Source organism: Seriola dumerili, unplaced genomic scaffold, assembly GCF_002260705.1.
Source record: "Seriola dumerili isolate Sdu_G_001 unplaced genomic scaffold, Sdu_1.0 BDQW01000003.1, whole genome shotgun sequence".
NCBI classification, from domain to species: domain Eukaryota; kingdom Metazoa; phylum Chordata; class Actinopteri; order Carangiformes; family Carangidae; genus Seriola; species Seriola dumerili.
This window is the reverse complement of record NW_019174258.1, coordinates 17,568,205-17,590,552: the sequence shown is the minus strand read 5'-3', so window position 1 is coordinate 17,590,552 and position 22,348 is coordinate 17,568,205. Positions and strand designations below refer to the sequence as shown.

The 22,348-nt window shown below is 40.4% G+C and overlaps 1 protein-coding gene across 1 annotated transcript; it reads left to right on the top strand.

Annotated features, from left to right (window-relative positions):
* The first annotated feature begins 687 nt into the window (after window positions 1–687).
* On the top strand, window positions 688–21,508 carry mtch2 (mitochondrial carrier 2). Its single transcript, XM_022740270.1, has 13 exons — window positions 688–802; window positions 1,914–1,998; window positions 4,570–4,676; window positions 8,207–8,233; window positions 13,383–13,439; window positions 14,968–15,025; window positions 15,185–15,236; window positions 15,324–15,383; window positions 16,539–16,632; window positions 19,229–19,276; window positions 19,363–19,430; window positions 19,510–19,585; window positions 20,713–21,508. The coding sequence occupies exons 1-13, from the start codon at window positions 716–718 to the stop codon at window positions 20,797–20,799; spliced, it is 906 nt and encodes a 301-aa protein (XP_022595991.1). The 5' UTR covers window positions 688–715; the 3' UTR covers window positions 20,800–21,508.
* The last annotated feature ends 840 nt before the right edge of the window (window positions 21,509–22,348 follow it).

Sequence of the window (22,348 nt, the reverse complement as noted above, 5' to 3'; positions counted from 1 at the left end):
GTGTTTATTTCTGGACAAAGAATGAAAAGAAAATGACCATAATCAATATCAACAAACAACAAAAGGCTGATGGGTCAGCCCAAATAAATACAAAGAGGGGAAGACCAACCAACACAAAGGGTTGTAGGATCTGGTGTCTTCCTAAACCCACACCAAACTAACCCTAACAGAAATAAAGCCACAAAACCAGGAGCACCAGACTCATCACAAAAAAGAGGAAGAAAACAGAACTCTAACACATAAACACAACGGCTGCTGCAGTAGCAGGAAGGTGGTTTGAAGCAGAGCTTTTAGTCAGTGGAATTTATTTTATTTTATTTTGAAAATATAGAGGTATATATATATATATGTATTTATATATAGGTTACCTCACAATCAGGCCAGACCACATCCACATCATGAGACAAGGATCATTTGCAGATCATAACCAGCAGGGGGGGGAGTGTAACACTAATACATCCTTATACACAATTTTGCAAGATCATAGTCTAATTAGAAATCAAATTTGATGTCATATCAGATCCAAAATATTATAGCTTTATGTTATTGTTGTGATTTTGTATTTGTTATTCTTTGAGGTCACCTATAAACCGTCTGTACCGCGTGTAAACACTAGATGGCGGTACCGTCCTCATCAGATCAAATATGGGCGCAGTCTGCTCCTCAGACGCAATAAGAACGAGAAGAGCTTCCTGTCTACCCTGGCTCTCCAAAAATGGCGGACACGTGTGGCCAAGTATTGCTGGGATCAGGGCTCACTGTCCTCTCTCACCCTTTGATGTACATCAAAGTCCTGATCCAGGTAAGACGGGACATGTTCGTGCGAATGCTGGCAATATGATGCCAGATCTGGAGCTACATTAGTCACTGTTAGCTCGCCTATATAAATCCCGTATAACTCAGCTAGCTAGCAGCGTTTAGAGGAAAGTGTCAAACTTAATTGAAAATATATCAGTTTAATGTTGGCTCTCTTGTCAGTAAACGGATGTACCATGTAGACCATAGCCGAAGATCTTTACTGAACTACTATGCAGGACTTAATTTCGGCATACATTTAACACAAATAGCAGCTAAAGTTGGATAATAATATCAACTACATTACCGGCCCGTCTCTTGTCCCTATGACCTTCTGTTTCCAAAATACTCTGTAGTGGGCGGAAGCGAGGTTAGTGAACCAATTCTTAAAGTTCATACTTAAATGAAATACAGCGCTGCTTCTTTAAGTGTCTGTACGCAGAATGTACAACAACACTTTGCCGTCCTGAGACACATTCACTGATAAATAGAGTTTAGTGCTTAACGAGCTGAGGCGCGTTGGGTTGTGATACAGTCTGTCTTAGAAGAGCTAGTTAGCTGTCAGCTGAGCTGCTCTGTCCCGCTGTCTAACCTCTCACCCTCCGTTACTTCATATGAAGATATTTCACTGAAGTGACAGTGGTCTGTAGTATCCATGACTGGACGGTCGCTGACAATGGCTCTGTTGACCTGTTTCACAGCAAAAGGTCAGGGACAAGCTAACGTTTCTTCGCGCTAACATGTTGTTAATTTTTATTTCGTGTTTATTTTCTGTCTTTGTGCGTCTTAAATGACAGATTTGTATCATTGATGTCTGTGTTACGAGGACTGCACTCGGGGATCTGTGCCCTTTGTTTACCGGTGCCCTTTGGCCCATTAAAATAGCTAACATTAGCTAAAGTCAACGTTAACCATTTAGCCAATTTGTTTTAGCTCGACTGTTAAAAGGTATTGTAAAGACAAAGTAACAAGAGAAACTTTGGCGGAACAGTGCAACATTAATTCAGCTGACAAAACACTGGGGGGAAACCAGGAAGTGTGTGAGAGCCGCGGTTTGCTGAGACGGTTACAGTCCATGTTTCTTATCTCTCTGCTGTCATGATGGTGTGTGTTGTCAGGTAGGACATGAGCCGCTCCCTCCCACCCTGGGCAGGAACCTGTTTGGTCGACAAGTCTACCAGCTGCCTGGACTGTTTGCTTATGGTGAGTGTGACTCTCCAGGAGTGAAAGTGTGAAATCTACTTTTGTTTTCTATTACAGTGCGCCTCAGAAGGCAGAAAGATGGGTAATATTGTTGAATATTCAAACTTGTGTTACTTTCGATTTTACTCCAATGTAACAGTTCTGTCAAAAGCTGTGTTGAAATGATATGAGATGTAAACCAAGCATGACACCAACTCTTTAAATTTCTATTATATCATCAAAATATGAATATGGTGCAGGACCATAGCCATAAGGAAGACAAGACTATATATTCTTATGTTTTGTGGAAATGTGGCAGCAGTTTTTTTTCTGCTTGTCAATGGGAATATGAGGTTCCTACAAGTAAATATTTGTTTGTAGTTAAATGGTTATGAAAAAAGTTCAGGCAAGTCTCTTGAGTTGTAATTTCCCTCATGTTTTCCTCTAGACAAAGTTATGTATACATTCAGTGTTTCTCATGTAAAGGCATTGTGTGTATCCTTGAGGCCTTAAAACATGAGATTGTCCTTTTATAACACGTTCAAACAAATCAATAAAACAACTTGTTCAGTTGTGGATTGTTTGTATCCATGTTTACTTGCTAGCAGCTGCTGCTTTGACTTTGTCATTGTATTGCTGTGTTTATTGGCATGTTACTGTTAGCCACTATTATCAGTTGAATAACGTGAAACCAACCTACCAGCCGTAAGCCACAGTGAGCTTCACTTGGTGACAGTAGAGAGGAAACGTGGTGGTGGGTTGTCTGCTTTGACTGGTTGTATTTTCAAGGACCATATCACAGATTTTGCATATTTAAGCTAAATAGCTACTTAAAACTTCTTCTATTGACAGTCATTCTAAAAGCATGCAGCCATATTTTAGCTTTTGTAATATTTTTGTGAATTGCTTATATTTTTAAAAGTGAAATGTTCCGGTGGCGGTCAGTGCTTTGCCAGCCAGAGCACATGTCCAACTCATACTTAGAACTCATGGAAATTATGATTTTACTTGTAAATAATAATCTTTTACTCTCTGACTAGTTTCCATGGAGGAGATGTACATTCCCTCTGTGTAGGTCTGTATTGGATCAGTTAGCAGGACTGATGTTGTTCTGATAACCACAACTAGGAATGGGTATCATTAAGAATTCAACGGTACTACTACTTTTATTGATATTACTTATCGATCCGGTACTTTAACGGTACTGTTATTGGTACTTTTTTGTAATTTTGTAAGAAAAAAAAACAGAACAGAATTAACATTGCTTATTTTCTCATAGCATTGCTTAACAAAAGAACAAAGAACGTGCCCATAACAATCAGATGGCTATTGCTTACTTTTCATCATTAACCCATGTGTGTTTAATTTACTGTGTGTGGCTCCAGGCTGCAGCATACAGAACACACATGACACAACGATGGATGAACTACAAGCTAGTTGGTGGGAGGGATGGAGATGGATCGATCCATCTCCTCTGGGTTGGGAAGGGAAAATTTTCTTAATTTCTCAAGTACCGAAAGCAGAGCCGATAACGCTGGTGCTTATCAATACTCCTCTCTTTAAAATTTTACCAGGTTTTGGCACCCATCCCTCACCACAACCTTCTAGCTCCCCCTCTGTTTCCTCTGGCTCAGACTCAAATCCTACAACAGTCTTTCTGTAGAAAGTATAATCTGCTTCTGGTCGGAGCGCCTCATCATCATGGTCACATTTCTGTTTACGAGCTAGTACCTGATCATCCAATGATGATGCACATCCGAGTTACACACAGAGGAATGGTTGGCTTATGAGCTGTTGTCTTATCAAAGACCATTCAGTACAACTGGCAAATGTATGACATGTTTTTATGATACTCATGTCAGATAACGATTTGTGTTCCCTGTTGCTTATGAATGCAATAAAGTATCAGCTGAAAGTCGTCAGACCACCAGGAAGGATTCACACATCATGCTGCCATTTAACACTATTAAACTCTACAATTGCAATAAGCTTAACCAGAAGCAGAGTGAGCGTGTGTTTCAGTATGATGCATGTTGAGCAATTTCTGTGACTAATTGCGTACTGAAATGAGCTGAAATCCGTGGGCTCCTGGAAGGGAGGAAAAATGTATTTACCAGTTGGTAATGGGATCTTAGAAATGTAACTTGCAAGCACATATGATTTACTGCGCTGACTGTTAAATTAGTGGTAAGGTCCAGGAAACTCTGAGGCATTTTTAATTTAAGGTTATGAAAATGAGGAAGTATTGTCTGATGTTTGTAAAACAGCTGTTCCAGCATCTGCTAAGTTAGGCCTCTCAGGAGTTAACATCTGGGCTCTATCTGATGATTGCAGTCCATTTTTTATATTTAATTTAGGTTATGGCTGCATGAAAGTTTGATATTTTTAACTAATACACCAGTCTGCTGTGTGGAGTACATCTCTTTACAACCTTACAGTGATCATGAATCAGTTTTATGTCTAAATAATGTGTCATAACAGAGTGAGGTCTTAAATGCATCTTTTTTTTTAAATGACATGTTTCTATTGTAAAATATCACACTGTATTTAGACTGCCTTTTATAACTCATATTTCTGTATATTTCCTTTCAGCAAAACATATCATCAAAGTTGATGGAAAAGTGGGTCTCTTCAAAGGACTTGGTCCCAGACTCTGTGCTGGCACCATTGGCACTGTGGTGCACAGCAGAGTTGTGCAGGTAGGCCGACCACATCATGTTGTCCAGAAATGGATGTAATCACACCATATACCTGTTCCTCAGGTGAAAGTACGTTGTAATGATGGAGGAATTCGTTTTGTACTGAAAGCATTTCCTGGAACATTGTGTGATTTAATTAAGTTGTTGTTGTTTCACAGTTGTGCTCTGGACAGATGCTGGAAAAATGTATATCAGGAAATACCAGTGGAAAATTAAAGTTTTTTTTATTAAAACATTAGACTGAAGATAACTGCTGATCTATAGCAAGTGCAAGTCAAGCACAGCTATGTGCCAAAGGTCATATCTGATCATGTGAGGGTCACTTTAGCCCAGGAAATCTGTGTGTGTGATAAGTCCTGAAAATGTAAATAACTCTTAAAGACCCTATGAAATGGCGTTCAGTTCTCCACTCCACCTCTGTCTCCATTCTGGTGACAGGGTTAGGAAATATGGACTAAACCTTTGTGGCCACAGGGTAAACACTGGAACAGCTGATTTTTACAGCAAGTGGCATTCATGTCATATCTGACCTGTTTCAGTTTATTTTTCCTTACAGAAATGATCTCCTGAATGAATATATGTGTATATATTTATATATGTATGTATGTAGACAAAGAGCTGATAGAGTTGTGTGAGTATATGAATATAAAACAACTCTATCAGCTCTTTGTCTACGATACAATGCAGACAGACCAGAGGAAAATATTGTGTGTAATGCTACTTCACACACCAGTTTGGAGTTTTCTCTCCCACTCAGCTGACTCCCTTCATGAAATAAAATCCCACACTTTAGGATCAACCTCATTATTTTCTCCGTTAATCACTTGGAGTATAAAATGTCTTGTGAAAGTACCTGGTATAAATTGTAGGGATGCCCCATTTGTTCAGCCACCGTCCATAATCTGCCGATTTTCATGAAAAATAGGTGATTGGTAGATGGGAATTAAAGCGTTTTGTCACCGATCATCTTAAAAGCGATCACCTATGGTTAATACTCTGGTGTCTGTGGCTGAGAGAAGTGCTGTGTAGTGTAGTCCCGCCTCCCACTTTGATCACTGTGCCACCAAAACAAAACAACATGTTGGCCCTGTGGAACTTTTACAAAGTGTTTGAGTCTGATTTTACGCCATCTGCAATGCATGACAAAGATGATTGGTATTGGTCGAGCTCACTCATAGATGATCGGTATCGCGGCATCCCTAATAATTTCCCAGAATTCAAGGTGACATCTCTTCTTCAGTTACTTCACCAGTAACTTGTGTGATTTGTAGTTTTTTTTTTATAAATAAATATATATATACAGACCCTTTCCCAAAAATTAGAATATCATGGAAAAGTTGTGTAATTTCCATAATTCCATTCAAAAAGTTAAACTTTCATAGATTATAGATTCAGGGCCCACAATTTAAACGATTTCAAGTATTTATTTGTTTATTTTTACATAATTTGGGCTTCCAGCTCATAAAACCCACGAAAACAGGAATTCAAAAAATTTGAATACTGTGAAGAAATCAGCCCATATTTTGCAGGGCATGAATGTTTTAAACTGAGTGTCACACTCTAATCATCCACTAAACTCAAAGCACCTGCACAGGTTTCCCCAGGTGTCATTAAATTGCTTCAGTTTGGTTCAATTGTCTCAGTTCGGTTCAATATGGGGAAGACTGCAGACATGACAACTGGCCAGAAGACCATCATTGATACCCTCCATAGGAAGGGTAAGCCACAAAAGTTCATAGCTAAGCAGGCTGGCTGTTCACAGAGTGCTGTGTCCAAGCATATCAATGGAAAGTCTAGTGGAAGGGCAAAGAGATGACCGTGGGCTTCAGGCGGATTATCAAACAGAGAAGATTCAAGAATCTGGCAGAGATCCAGACAGAGTGGAATGAGGCGGGAGTCACAGCTTCAAAAACCATCACATTCAGACGCGTCCGGGAGATGGGCTACAACTGTCGGGTTCCTCAGGTCAAGCCACTTCTGAACCTGAGCCAATGTAGGAAGCGTCTCAACTGGGCCAAGGAGAAGAAGGACTGGACCGTTGGCCAGTGGTCCAAGGTCCTCTTTTCCGATGAAAGTAAAGTGTGCTTTTCATTCGGGAATCAAGGTCCAAGGTTTGGAGGAAGACGTGGTGAGGAACAGAACCCAAGCTGCTTGAGGTCCAGTGTGAAATATCCACAGTCAGTCATGATTTGGGGTGCAATGTCCGGTGCAGGTGTTGGTAAACTCTGCTTTCTTAAATCCAAGGTCACCGCAACAGTCTACCAGAATGTTTTAGAGGACTTCATGATTCCTTCTGCTGAGGATCTGTATGGAGATGCAGATTTCATCTTCCAGCAGGACCTGGCCCCTGCCCATACGCGCAAAAACCTGGTTTGATGCCCATGCCATCACAGTGCTTGACTGGCCAGCCAACTTGCCGGACCTAAACCCCATTGAGAATCTATGGGTATTCTCAAGAGGAAAATGAGGGGCACCAGACCCAACAACAAAGAAGAGCTGACAGCAAGCATCAAGGAAATCTGTGCTTCCATAACTCCCAGGCAATGCCACAGGCTGATTGCCTCAATGCCACGTCGCATCGAGGCAGTGATTAAGGCAAAGGGATTCCCAACCAAGTATTGAAGATTGACATATCATTTTGAAAGTACCAATATTTTGATTGATTTGATGTGATCCTAATTTCTTTCTTTTTTTTTCTGCAAAAACTGAGAAGTAAATGGTGATTTCTTCACAGTATTCTAATTTTTTGAATTCCTGTTTTCATGGGTTTTATGAGCTGGAAGCCCAAATTATGTAAAAATGAACGAATAAATACTTGAAATCGTTTAAATTGTGGGCCCTGAATCTATAATCTATGAAAGTTCAACTTTTTGAATGGATTATAGGAACTTTTCCATGAAATTCTAATTTTTTGGAAAGGGTCTGTGTATGTTATATTATATATATATATACTATAATATATATATATATATATAATTTGCTCATTATTTTTCAGTGATAGACTAATTGATTAATTAATTGATGGTTTCAGCTCTAATATTGAGATCATCAATGGCCACAAAGATATGGCTGCAATGATTTATCACTGTTAATGAAAAGTTTGTGCAAGAAGCAGCACTACATACAGTATACACAACATGACAACATAACTGTAATGTGTACCATTTGATTACAGTCGACTTGTGTGTTGTTTGATGTTTAAGACATGATGTGGTAAGTTTACTGTTGTAATGTGCATGTGTTGGCGTTTCTGTGTACAGGACTGTGAAAATGAATTTCCCCTTGAGGACAATAAACAAACTAACTAACTTATGTCTTTACAAAATGCTGGGTACAGTCTTGTCTTGGTGCCTTCACATCTGGAGCTACATGTGGGTAATAGATGTGTAATCATTCAGGATACACATTTAATGTCTGGTCGTGTAAATGGTTTATATTACTTGAATCTAACTTTTACTTTTTTTCTTTTTCTTTTTTTTGACGTTTTTCACATTGACAGTTTTCATATGTTCACTGCTGTTTTCTTACAGAAATGTCAGGAACAAGGCACAGCTCAGGTAAGAGTTTCAATATTATTCTTTATATGTACATATGTTAGTGACTGTTGACACCCGGGGAGGCTCGGAGTTGGACGGCTTTGCATCGTTTGAAAATGTGACGAGTCATCTCCATATTTAGACAGTCTCTCCTGGAGGACATTCGCAGTGTTGACGTACTAATAGTGTGTCAATAATATGATGATGATATACAAACAGTGCAGCTCAAAGTGCTTCACATCAATGTACATACAGTTCATGCATAAACACAAGATGATAAAATGCAACTATTAAATTCCTGGAGAAATTTTTAATGTGCCTGCTGCTTGGTGCATATCCAGAACTCATGTTTCAATCTCTACAGAGGATGTTACTTTGAGTTTCATTCATGTTGTGGAGACTTATCCTAACTCTGACCTCAGTCACTGCAGGTGTCCCTCAAAAAGCAGTTTGAAGCTGTCAGGACTGACCAAAGTGACCTCACAATGATGGTTTCGAACCTAAACTTGTCCTCACAACCATAGAAAGACATGTACGCACCAACACATAGAACCACACTACCACACATGCACATACTAGGGTTGTCAAAAAATCAATACTCAGATACTAATCGATACTAAAAATTAGTATCGGATTCGATACTTATTTGCAACAGTATCTATACCAACAGTGCCGTCTTTGCATCCTCCAGATGACACACAGCTTCATAAACAACACAGCAGACAGGCATGCACACAGCCCCTCCCCTCACTTGCAGCTGAACACATGAACGCTAGTTGACGTTCACAACACTCAGATGGTGTTGCCAGCATAAAACTAAATTATCATGGCAAGTGCTGCTGCTGAAGGACCTTCGCAACCTGTTTTAGTTGAAAATGAAAAAAACAAAAGTGCCATTTGGAATTATTTAGCATTATTATTTTACCTGGCCGGCAGACAACCTAAAAGTAGTGTTGTCATTGATGTTATTGTTTGTATTGTTCTAATCTTTATTTTAAAAAAATTTAAGCATCTTAATTTTTTTCTCCCCATGGTATCGAAAATAGTGTCAGGTATTTTCCTGGGTGTCGGTATCGAGTTTGAAATTCTAGTATCGTGACAACCCTAGCGCATACAGTGTTGATTTACCTTATTACTGTTATAGCGTAGAGTAAAAAGGCTGAGAGTTAATGAGTCTAATTAACCAATCAGAATCAGCTTTGTCCATTTCTACCCAGAAACTGCACTAGTGGCTCCTGCTGAGACACTGGTTGTTCTTGCGACTGTGGCCACCAGGGGGAGAAGTGAAACACACACACACACACACACGCAATCCCCTTTGTCTCCCTAGGCAGGCAAGGGCTTTAAAGATGAAACTTGTGTTCAAAATTGGATCACTGAGGGAAACTACAAGTCCTATTGGAGAAATGTCTTTACTACTGGCATCCCAAGACTTCACTGAAGACAATGATATATGTGTACCTACCGTTTACGGTAGAGATTTTATCGCAGTTTAAAAAGCTCCCTCAACTCTGTTTTTTGTAAGAACTTAAGAGCTCAGTTTAACATGAGAGCTTTGGACATCTACGGCGGCTTTGGACAGCCCTCTCTGCACTTACAGGGGATTTCTTTTAAAACTGTAAAAGATATCACAATGAGACCAAAACTGGGTGATAGAGGACAAATTTCTCTATCTGTATATATAAATTGTCATCCACTCTAGCTCTCAACAATTCTGTACATACACACCCATTATAAAATCTGAAACTGTTTTTGTGAACTGTCATAGCTATCAAAATACCAATTCAACTAATTCAAGAGAGTCTCAAGACTTTCTTTTTTTTAAAGTTTGAATAGGAAATTTTTCGCTGTTTTTAGCCATTTACATTTCCATGGTTTCTCAAATCGTGAACAAAAGTCGTAGTACATCATTCCCAATCAAGCCGCACGTTTTTATATAAAGTCTGGGTTTTCTCAATGATGCAGGAAAATTTACGTGCCGAAATTTCTACCAAATATTGATTAAAAATAAGAACAATAAGTATGAGGGATTATAATATGTGCTCTCTATGTTTTGCATAGCAGGCCTATAATTAAAGAGGTTGGAATTACTAGATAGGAGCTAATTAGTAGTAGTAGTAATAGTTAATAATAAACAAGTAAAATTAGTCCAGTTCATGATCCACTGTCTTTAGCTGAGGTGTTGTATAGCCTGATGGCAGTGGGAACAAAGGATCTCCTGAACCTCTCTGTTCTGCAGCGCAGTGAAATGAGACGTTTGCTGCAGCTGTAGCTGCTTCTCTGTCCTGCCGGAATGTTGTGGAGAGGATGGTTGGTAATGTCCAAGATGGCCTCCATCTTACATTGCATGCGTTTCTCCACAACAGTCCTGAGTGAGTCCAGACTCCTGCCAAGCACAGACCCAGCTTTTTTTTACCAGCTTGCCCAGTCTCTTTGTGTTCATGTCAGACATGCTGCTGCCCCAGCAGACTGCAGCATAAAAGAGTACACTGGCCACCACTGACTGATAAAACATGTGCAGCATTTCACTGCAGACGTCAAAGGACCTGAGCCTCCTGCGGAAAAAGCTGGCTCTGCTCCTTCAGGTAGTTGGCATCCATGTTCAGGGACCAGTCCAGTTTACTGTCCAGGTGCACACCTAGGTATTTATAAGTGTGCACCACCTCAATGTCCTTCCCTCAAATGTTGACTGGCTGAAGGGTGGGTCTAGACCTCTGAAAGTCCATGACCACCTCCTTGGTCTTGGAGGAGTTCAAAAGGAGGCAGTTCTTGTCGCTCCATTCACTGAAGGCCATCGTCAGATCCCTGTACTCCTCTTCCTGCCCGTTCCTGATACACACCACAATAGCTGTGTCATCCAAGTATTTCTGGATGTGGCAGGACTCAGAGTTGTATTTCAAGTCGCCCATATACAGGGTGAACAGGAACAAAGCCAGAACAGTCCCCTGTGGAGCCCCAGTGCTGCTCATCACTGTCCCTGAGACACAGTTACCCAGCCTGACGTACTGTGGTCGTCTTGTCAGGTAATCCACAATCCAGGACGTGAAACAGGGATCCACCCCCATCCCTTCCAGCTGGTCTTTAAGAATGGGGGGTTGGATGGTGTTAAATGCACTTGAAAAATCAAAGAACATAATCCTCATGTAACTACCTGGCTCATCCAACTAAGAATGGGCCGGTGGAGCATGTAAAGGACGGCATCATCCACTCCAATATGTTCCTTGTAGGTGAACTGTAGGGGGTCGAGTGCATGTTCAGCCTTACTGTATGTAAATGCAGTATGGGATAAATAAAGAGCAGGATACAGACTACAGATCTAAAAGCAAAGGAGTTTATGAAGCTGTTCAACAGGTTTGAAGAACCATAGTGGCAACTTAATTTTTCACAGACTGCTGAAGACTACCTAAAAAACAAACTAGCCTTGAACATGAGATCAGATTAACTTGTTTTTCCTGATCTAAACTACTGACAAAGACACTGAGAAATCACACAAATAAAGTTTGCTGTAGGAAGGAATTGACATCCACCTCCTAGTGGATATTAAAGGTAAAACATACAGTAGAGGATTTAGAGGATTTTTTGTGGCTACGTCTTGCACAGATACATAAACGACCTGTCAAAAGTTTTTATTGAAATTTAATCAGAATTCATGTCCAGTGGAAAAACAGTAAATGGTACAAAGGTCAGTGATAAACGAAGAAAACAGTTCATAGAAGTAGATCATGACTGACAAACCAACTGTGTCACTACACCCTCGGATCCTCATCAGGGCAACACTGTAGTGTAGGAAGTAGGACTGTATACTGCTGTCAGAGTGTAGGGAGTAAGACAGACTGGTGGGTCAGGGCTTCATCCTACAGCAACATAATGAGACACAAGACCAGGACCTCGTGGAGCTGGTCTTGGATGAACTGGACAGAAGTGACACATTAGTGGGAAATTCTGCAACAGACTTAGACCAACTTTCTGAACAATGTTTGATTTCTATTGTAGAGAGAAGGTCAGAGCTCAGCTGTGGAAGGAGTCAGACATTTAGTTTCAGTACCAACTGAAGAAACGGAGGTGTTCTAAAACATTCGACCAGTAGTGTATAAGAGGTGAAGTCTGACACAAGCACCAAAATATGCTAACAGTGCCACTTCTTGCAACAGTCATTCAGTGTGTTTTCATTCTGGAGATGTTTCTTTGCTGCCAGTGGCCAAACCTGCAGAGGAAGTCGGAGAGTGCTTTAAAAACCCAGAGACTGGTAGACTTGTCTGCTGTTCTTGTCCAGTGGCCCTTTTGAAATCCAGATACTTTTCCATGACGTCTGGAACCATCGAGGACTTTTCCTATGTTTTAACTTGAACCAAATGTCAGTTTTGGTTCCTGGTCTGTGGTTCTTGTTCCTGCACCTGAGTCGACATTATCAGGATGGAGGTTACAGCTCTGAATGTTACTACTTTGTCAAACATGTTGTTCACTTAATATGTGTTTTCAGTCTCCTTTCCATCCAAATCTTCTTTCAATATTGTCTCGCAACATAAATTACAAAGAACAACGTACTATGTGTTATCGTGTCACATGAAAAATCTGTTTTAAAAAAAAAAAAAAAAGGTCCAAGTGAACGTTTGTACCAAAATTGAAGAAGTTCTGTCAAAGTGTTAGAAATATTGCATTCACAAGGACAAAACTATTTTGTGAGGACACAATGCCCCTGACCTTTGAAATCTAATCAGTTCATCCTAGAGTCCAAGTGAACATTTGTGCCAAATTTAAAGACGTTCCCTCAAGGTGTTACTGAGATATTGTGTCCACGAGAATGGGATGGACGGATGTCCTTACCTACACACATACGCACGTACGGACAACCAGAAAACAATATGCCTCCGGCCCTGGCTGTTGCTGGCGCAGAAGCATAAAAATGTTGATGCTACAAAAAAAAAAAAAAAATCACACATTCTACTGATTTCATGTGTTGTCAAATATGTTGAAGTTTGAAACATTTGGTGAAACAGAAAATGCTGTTTACAGTACTAAATACAGTCAGACACTGATAGCACTGTTCTTATTGTTTGACAGATATGAACACCATCTGAAACATGACATCTAAAGTTCAGAGACTGTCTGTGTCAATAATCTGGGACAATATATTAAAGATAAATGATGCTGAGGTTTGTCTCTGGTCCAGGTACTGGGTGGCCAGCAGAAGGCTGTGGAGGGCTCCCTACAGCACGTTGTTAACGAGGTAACACACTTGTACAGTAATGAGATACTGTCAGAAAGAACACACCAAACAAGAGCAAAGTCATCACATTATTATTTACATATTTAAAGACATCCTCAAGACATCCTCTGTGTTAACTATCGGCTACAGCAAAGTCCTCCCACACCTTTCACTTCTTATCATGATGTGGTTTCTCATTACATCAGTATATTTACAGAGCATTGAGAATGTCTTCAGACCCCTTCATTCATTTGGTTATGTTGCAGCCTTATGCTAAAATTCCATCATCAATCTAACCTCAATACCCCATAAGGACAAAGGGAAAATGTATTCAGTATTCTGACATTTGGCTATGACATGAGGTCTCTCAGCTGACAATGCAGATCAGAGCAGAAACCATGAGGAGGAAGGAGCTGCTGCAGAGCTCAGAGACAGGATTTCTGCTGCACTGAAAGTTCCTGAGAAGAACAGTGGTCTCCATCATTCTGACATGAAGTCTCGAACAACCAGGAATCTTCTAGAGCTGGACCTGCACTGACTGAGACATCAGGGGGAAGAGAGGAGGAAACTTCCAGAAGGACAACCATCACTGCCATAAAGCCCAGATCAGTGGAGAGCTACAGAGTGTCCAGATGAGGGACAACACCATGCCAATGGTGAAGCCTGGTGGAGGCAGTGTCAGGCTGTGGGAGGTATAGGGAGACTGGTCAGGACTGAGGGAAAGTACAGAGAGATCCTTAATGAAAACCTCTTCCAGAGGTCAGGATCTCAGACTGGGCTGAAAGTTCAGCACAATCCAGCATCTGGAGAATTCAGTTTTGGCTTTGTCATGATGGGAGATTGAGTGAAGACTGATGAGAGAAGAATTTATAATTTTTTTTTTTTTTTTTTTTTTTTTAGCATGAGGCTGAAATATAACAAAATGTGGAAAAAGATGAAGGAGTCTCATATCCTCTGAATGCTCTGTATGTGTATATATGGTGTTTATATATTTGAATGTTTTTGTATGTGTCCAAAAGTCTGAAACTTGGGACACAAAATACACATTTACACATGATCCAACAAAGACAATGTCAAAACTGCAGGATTCAACCAGTGTGGTTTGGTGAGATACTCTGAATGTAAACAGAACTTTGGTTGGTTTACAAGGTAACTCCACAAGGCATCTTTTAATCTTAGTATCTAAAAACACAAGTTTTCACATCAACAAAAGGCTGCGTAAATGTTTCTTTACTTTTACATCAAGGGAAAGTCGCTGGATTATCTTTTCAATATTTTATACATTCGCTCTTTAAATTTGTTAGATGTAAATGAAAAATGTGTTGTTGCACAAACATGAAAAGCTATTATAAACACTGCTATTGTAAATATTTTGTTAGTTTCTTATAAGGATTTTGGGGATATGTGTAGAATACACTGTAATGGTTGGGTCCAATTAAATATTTGTGATTTCTCCACCTTTAGATATTACTAATTGTATCAGGGTATGTACCTGTTACAGTGTTGAATAAATCAGCTGATAGTTTTCTGTCTCTTCCCACCTCCACAGACAACCAAAGAGATGATAGCTCGTTCCTGCGCCACGATCGTCACACATCCCTTTCATGGTACGCCGTGACTCTTTAACTGACTCAATACAACATTAATCATGTGATACCTGCAGAGGCTGTTTGAGGTGGTTTCAGTTTTGACTCACTGAAGTTACATCTGATGTGTGGGGAGACACGAGGCTCATGTCATGTATGTTTCCTGGACTTGTTTTTCAGTGATTACTTTGCGTTGTATGGTCCAGTTTATTGGCAGAGAAACAAAATACAGGTAAAGTTTCAACATTTTACACATGAGCCTCAGTGAGAGGAGCCTTGAAGACTGTTAATAACTTAAATGCAAATCTTCTGTTCTCAGTGGGGTGTTTGACTCCATCGTCACAGTCTACAGAGAAGAAGGCATACTGGGCTTCTTTGCGTAAGTGTGACTATCCCTGTCTCTTTCATCTACCAGGGCTTTGGTGTTTTGTTTTGATGGTCAACTTCAGATAACTGTGGTGTCAGTGCAGTAAAAAAATGGCTGACCATTGTCACATTTTGTTGGCCTACCCTTTGATTTGCTCATATTGTTAAGAGATTGCTGAAGAAATAATGGGAACTTTTGGAAGAGAAGTTGATTGTTCTTTTGTCACACAAAATAAGATATAACCTGTTACTTATGTCATTGACAGACTCTTCCTGTAAGTATAATGTTTCGCATATCAGTCAATATTTATTGCCAGAAAATTAAAAAAAAAAATAGTTACAAAAAAAATCTAGAAATCATAGAAAAAAGCTGCTCCTTCTAGCTGCAGACCTTCATTCAGAATTCTTCATTTCCTTCAGTATCACAGTGATCCAGTGATAGTTGTCTGAACATCAGCAAACATCAGCTGATCACAGCTCATCACTGCTGTTAATGAGACAGTTTATGGGCTAAAAACAGGACTTGTTGTAGCTACAGCATAACTCGCTGACTCCATGGTTACATTGTATTTCATGTTTCATGTCTCGGAGCACGCTGTATTTTAATGACAACGATCAAACATTAGGATTGAACTGAAACAGGGAGCCTAGTTTTTCTTTTTGTCTCTTTCCTTTTAATTCTCCCTATTGTTAACTAGCTATCTATTTGGATTTCCCAGTTTTTGCCAATGATGTGATCTGTTAGTGCACAATCAGACTGAGATAGAAAACAAGTATAAGATGTTGTATGGTGACAACATACAAGTTTCTATCATTGGCTTATCACAGTGAGAGCTTTTAATACAGGCTCAGTGTCACACACTCTGCTATCCATTCACATATGCACTGTACTGACAACCTGAGGATATAAAGAGTAAAAGTCACCTGGGCTGTTTGGGTGGATTACATTAGTCTTTCTTTCTGTGGTACAAAGTCGGGAGCACACACAGGGTGGTTATTAATGAATGTTGCTGTACCGTTTATATAAGATGGTCCCATTATATGCACACCTTAGATAGAAGGCCTGAGAATGGGGAAACTGGATTATAACCTTGGTGGTGTGATCTTAAATCCAGTGAACCAGGATGTTTAGTTTAGAAATAATAATGTTTTCTTTTATTTTCCTCAGTGGTTTGATTCCTCGTCTGCTCGGTGACGTTCTGTCCCTGTGGATTTGTAACCTGCTGGCGCACCTCATCAATACGTACGCCATTGATGACTCGGTATGCCCCTTCTTATACATCACTCAGCTCAGTTCAGAGTTAGGGTTAGGACTTCATTGCGCTAAGAGCAGCCTGTGAGGCAGCGCTTACCTTCAGGTTGTGTAGGGAACAGGAAGGAGCAGAAGTGACACGCGAGTTCCACAAGATGATGTCATGATGCAATTCTTCACAGATTCATTCTCTGTATTTGACTCATTGATCCAAATTACAAAACCGAGTAACTGTCCTTTATAGTACGTACATACCTGCAGTTCAGGCACAAGTGAGTGAAGAGAAATGTAAAATGTTTACATGAACTTTCATGTGGTACACCTGTAGCCTACCTGTATGTGTGGATCTTAACTTAACAAGACAATCATGTTCGTTCAAATCATGGCACCTATCCAGTGTGCACACTTTTCTCTGTCCTGGAAGAAGAGAAATGTTTAGGACACTCAGCTTTTTTAAAAAATCTATGGAGAATCAGTTTTTAGTCACAGGGCTCAGTGAGGAGGAGAGGGGTGACAGGGACAGTGTGGCAGAGACAGAGGTGAGTTAGCAACTACATCTTCACCCGAAAGAACAAAACAACCAGATCTACCTGTCAAGTGTCTCCTCTGTTTTTCACAGTTTTAGTTCATGTTGAATTTAACAGTTTTCATCCTTTTTATTATTTCAGTTGCAGCCTGATGTTTTTATGTCATATTTTGAAGTTTATATCTCGTACAATTGGTGAGATTAAGATTGAGAAACATGTGAGTTCAGAATCAAAGTCAAAAACTGAGATATCCAAGTCTCACATTCCTCCTCATGTGTTTAAATTAGAAGCATGATTTGGGTTAGAACAACTAAAAGTGGAGGGACCACCAACATATTTTCAAACTTGTGAAGACTGTGGCAGAGGAAGGGAGGACACGTTGTCGCTGCTGATGGCGGCATCATTTCTACACAGGAAAGAAAAAGTCACATGAGCAAAGAAGCCGGTGGAAATTTTGGTGGGTGACAATCGCGGTCAAATATTGCGATCATCACCGCAGTGTCTGATTTGCGACAACACTACCCTGTTGAAATGCACACACTACACCACTGAGTGTATAGTGTGCACAGTGTACTACATATCGGTGCACTAATGGAAGCACGCAAATCGAGACTGATTTAGAGCAGTTGTTTCTGTAGTTCTGATAAATCCAACAGAGTGATACATCTTCTCTAGTTGGTTGTCTCATTCTCCAGTTGAACTTTTATTCATGTCAGATTAAAAATTAAAATTTATAGACGCAATGATTTAGTCATGAACTTTGTTGTTTGGAGAAAGTGGCTAACAAGGTGTGTCAAATGAAGTAGTCTAATAAGTCTGAATACAGATGGAGTCAGACTCAGCAGGTGCTCAGGATTAAAGGACTCAGATGTCCAGACCAAGTTTTGTTGACCCTGATCCCAGTCTGTCTCTGATGTTAGCACTGTAGTTGTTGTGGTGCTCTTCATCGTCAGCATGAGTCTGTATAGCTAAACTGGACATTATGTTGAAGCACCAACAGACTAGATTGTCCTTTCCTCAAGAAAATGCAGGGTGATTGCACAAAGTTATTTCTGCTCCTGCAACTTGCTTGCAGCTGAAGCATCAATAACTTTCCACACAGTGGTGCAACTGCAACAATTTCTGACTATGTGAAGCATTTCACCAGTTGCCAGCTGTCTGCCAGGTTTCAATTCTCTAGCCTTTACAGCTTTTCAAATATTAAGTATTTTATGCACTTCTTTAGAAAATGAATAACTTGTTAATTATAAGGGATATCAACAAGCTGTTTACCAGCTAATACGGCCTGATCATGCTTGACATTTCAAAAGTGGAAGCATCTTTTGTTTTTTCACTGTAACACCCTCTAGTAGTGAAACTGCATGAAACTCGGCAGTGTTTTGTGTTCTCAGTCTGTAAACTTGAACCAAATTTGTTGCATGAAGTGAAGCATTCAAGAGTTACAGCAGGTTGAATTGTTATGACCACACCCGCAAAGGTTTGTCGGCCAATCACAGAAAAACAATACATGATATCTCAAATCAAACATGTGGAACGTGTTCTGGGTCATCCAAACATGGCATGGACCAAGTTTGGTGACGCTTGGATGAAGGGTGTGGGATGGGGAGTCAAAAGTATGTCTAGCAAAAAAATCCAAAATGTCTCTTCAACATCATCCACTGAATCCATGGACACCAGAATCTTTCTTTTACAGCTCATGGTTGCTGAGATATCAGACAAAACATTTTGCATATTTGTTAGCTCATTTCTCACCACATGGTGGCGCTGCCCACTACCATGTTTGAGTAGGTGAAGCGTTATAGAAGGGAGAAGCTGTTCACCAAGTTTCAGTTCTCTACCTTTTTACAGTTTTTGAAATATTAATGAAGATTCTTCATCAAATCAATTCAAAAGCTAAACTTCTCTGAGCAGCCGCAGGAAGTTGATCTTTACTCAGTCCTGATTTCTCCACTCCAGTCCTGGTCCAGTCCAGCCCAGTCACCAACAAGTTGACATGGACATGTGTCTTTACCCTAAGCACTGACCCTCCATGCTGCGTGTTCAGTCCAGAACTAACCCTCACTCTGTTCCTCTGCACAGATGAGTCACACTGGAGAAATCAAGAACTGCTCTCAGGCTGTGACGGGGGTGAGTCCGACACACACACGCATACCTCAGTCCCTGTGTTTGCAAACTGTTGTCTGACCACGATCCGCCTCTGCTCTGTCTTCCAGTTCTTTGCCAGTATGCTCACATACCCTTTTGTTTTGGTGTCAAACCTCATGGCTGTCAATAACTGCGGGTGAGTTGACCAGTTAGTTCCTGTTGTAAATCCTCACAAGTGATGGATCAGATAGACTCATGTTTCCACTGTCCTGTAGGCTCGCTGGAGGCCTGCCACCTTATGCATCAGTATATCCCACCTGGGTGGACTGCTGGAGGCATCTAAGCAGAGAGGTAAGTGACAGACACTGATGAGTTAGAGAGTTAAACTCGGTCCAGCCGAGTTTCTGAAAATAAAACTGGAGTTTTATTTTGAAAACTCTGGGGTTGTTGTATCTGGACGGACGGAAACTGAGACATTTGTAAACGATGACATAGACACCCACGTTCTCTCCTGATTGGCTCTCATCAGCCTCGACTACCAGTGGTGAATACAACATGATAATGAATTACAGTGTTACTGACCTTGCTGTCTGTGCTAGCAGCTGTTCAGTTATATTCTGTATTTGAATACTACAGCTGTCTTTGCTGTTCCTCCCTCAGAGGATTTACTGTAACCAAGTGCAGAGTACACTATCTGCTTCGTATCTACACTGATCCCCACATGCCCAGTGTATGTGAATGGTCATGTGATGTGTTGGTATGGACGGAGATGTTTTTGTTTTAAAATGAAAACTTATCAGTGTGGATGCAGCCACTGCTCCTCCAAGATTAAGTTAATCTGAATTGATGCACAGAACTCAAACTGTTGCCTAGGTACAAATGGTTGGAAGCTTCACTCTCCAGTCCACTGTCTTTACTGTTCAGTTCTAACTGAAAGCTCCATATTTCCCTCTTCTCCTGTGTTTTATTTGAAGTCTTGATCCATAAGATTTTTACATCACTCTCAGGCTTCTTGGTGCATCTCTAGTAACAAGGTCAGTGAGCCAATCAGAAGAGAGGAGGTTCTGAACCTCTCTTCTGATTGGCTGACTGTTTTCTGAGTGATCCAATAAAAATATAGCAGCTCTCAGAGAAACCAAATCCTGCAAGGTTAGGCGGTGGGTCCAGATGGGCGATACTTGGGATGTGACTGAGTGGTGACTGCTTTGTTGTGACATCACTAAGTTCCAGAAGTCCTGACGGATGGTTTTAAGTCTCAGTTTCTGAATATATGGATATATACCTTTAGACTGTATGGAGCTTTAAAGCCGGTCTTTATTACAGGTCACATTATCCTTATAATTTAGTTATATCCACAATACTCTGATGTGGTACGAACAGGCCCACTGATCTTTTCATGTCATAACAACCAAAGACCTGTTGGTCACCTGTAAATTGTGACATCACCACTGACCTCTCCTTTCCTCTCTTTGTTCCAGGGCAACATGAGCAGAGGCAACAGTTTATTTTTCCGGAAGCTTCCGGCGGGAAAGATGTACGCGATTGACCAGAAGAGATTTTTTTAAAGCCTCAAGAGAACTTAGCTGAACATAGTTGTGATAATAAAACATAAAAAAAAATCAGCATTGCTTGATCTCGGGGGGGAGGGGGATGACAGGTGGCACTTAATTTTTTTGTATGCACTTGTTTACTCAGAGGGTTTTTCCTTAACAACCTGCAATCATGTGATAAAAAAAAACAACCTTTAGTTTCCAGTTAATTTCCAGCAGGTTTTGTTTATTAACAGAAATTTAGAGACAATGAGTTGGAACATGAAAACGTTTCTTTTTAACCCACATGTAAAATACTGATGGAGGACGGCTCATGCTGTCTCAATCATGTTGTGACAGACCCATGTGTAAGTGCCGCCCTTCCCCAGGTTTTTTTTATATACATTATCCTTCAATAATGACTCCACCTCATCCATGGATGGGATTTGTTTGTTGAAAACAGCACTTAAGTCTGCATGTGGTAACGTCTACTAATTCACATGTTAATGATCAAGTGGGACCTCTTGTCATGTGATCTTGTCTTGTTAATTATTGTTAACGCTCACAGCTGGGCGGGCCTGTAATGCTAATGAACAGGAGCTGAGAGACTGTGTGGTGGTGGTGGGTGTCCGGCAGCATGGAGAAGACCCTGAGGTGACCACCACCTCTCAACTCTGAACAGTCAAGTGCTTGTATCAACTCATTCTGACTGACCCAAATAAAAACAGCTTTTTTTGACCTTGTTTTTCTTGTGAAGGTGTTTGATGTAGAACTTGAAGTATGTGAAGCGGTACATGTAAAACTAGAATTATTACCTTGCGGTTGTATGCCTCTCCCTGTCACTGAGGCATACTATGACCCCATAATCTAATCTGTTCATCCTTGTGAATGTTTGTGCCAAATTTGGAGAAGTTCCATCAAAGTCTTAGAGATATCACAATCACAAGAATGGGACGGACGGACAACCTGAAAACAATATGGCTGCGGCTGTTGCCGGCAGGGAGGAATACAAGAGGATCCAGGGTTTGATGGTGTTATGTGTGTATCAAATCCTGTTATCTTATTCCTTTGTTCCATTCCATTGTTAAACATAAGTCACTGTTTCACTGGGTGGCACGTTCCTAACACATTGTTGACGATAAGAAAAACATCAGCCTTACCCTTTAATTCATATGGTACAAAAGCTGTAAACTACATTTTCCCTCTGTAACTGTTCAAACACGTGGGATCTACATTCAGTAATTACAACCCGAGTCCAGCCTGTATAACAGAAGCAGACGGACAGCTGGTGTAGCGGGGGTTATTAGTGACGTAAAGAGTAATAACATCATGGCGTTTCATGATCTGGGATGGTATTCATTTTCGGTCCAGACACTAAATGTGACCACACGTCATGACTCAGTGTTTATCTCTCTAGTCCAGTCAACTGAGAAACAGCATTAAGTACTTTGTGTGCAAAATCACTGTGGAACAAAAACCAACCAACAAATCAATTTACAGTAGGCCCCAAACTAGACTGACAATTACTGTACAACAGGGCATTAAAAGAACAGCAGAAGAAGAATGTGTGAGCACAATCAAGACT

Coding starts and splice junctions, on each gene's coding strand:
- mtch2 (XM_022740270.1), top strand. CDS start 716: ATGGCGGACACGTGTGGCCAAGTATTGCTGGGATCAGGGCTCACTGTC. Junction 8,234..13,382: donor AGGAACAAGGCACAGCTCAG/GTAAGAGTTTCA, acceptor TCTCTGGTCCAG/GTACTGGGTGGCCAGCAGAA. Junction 13,440..14,967: donor TACAGCACGTTGTTAACGAG/GTAACACACTTG, acceptor CCACCTCCACAG/ACAACCAAAGAGATGATAGC.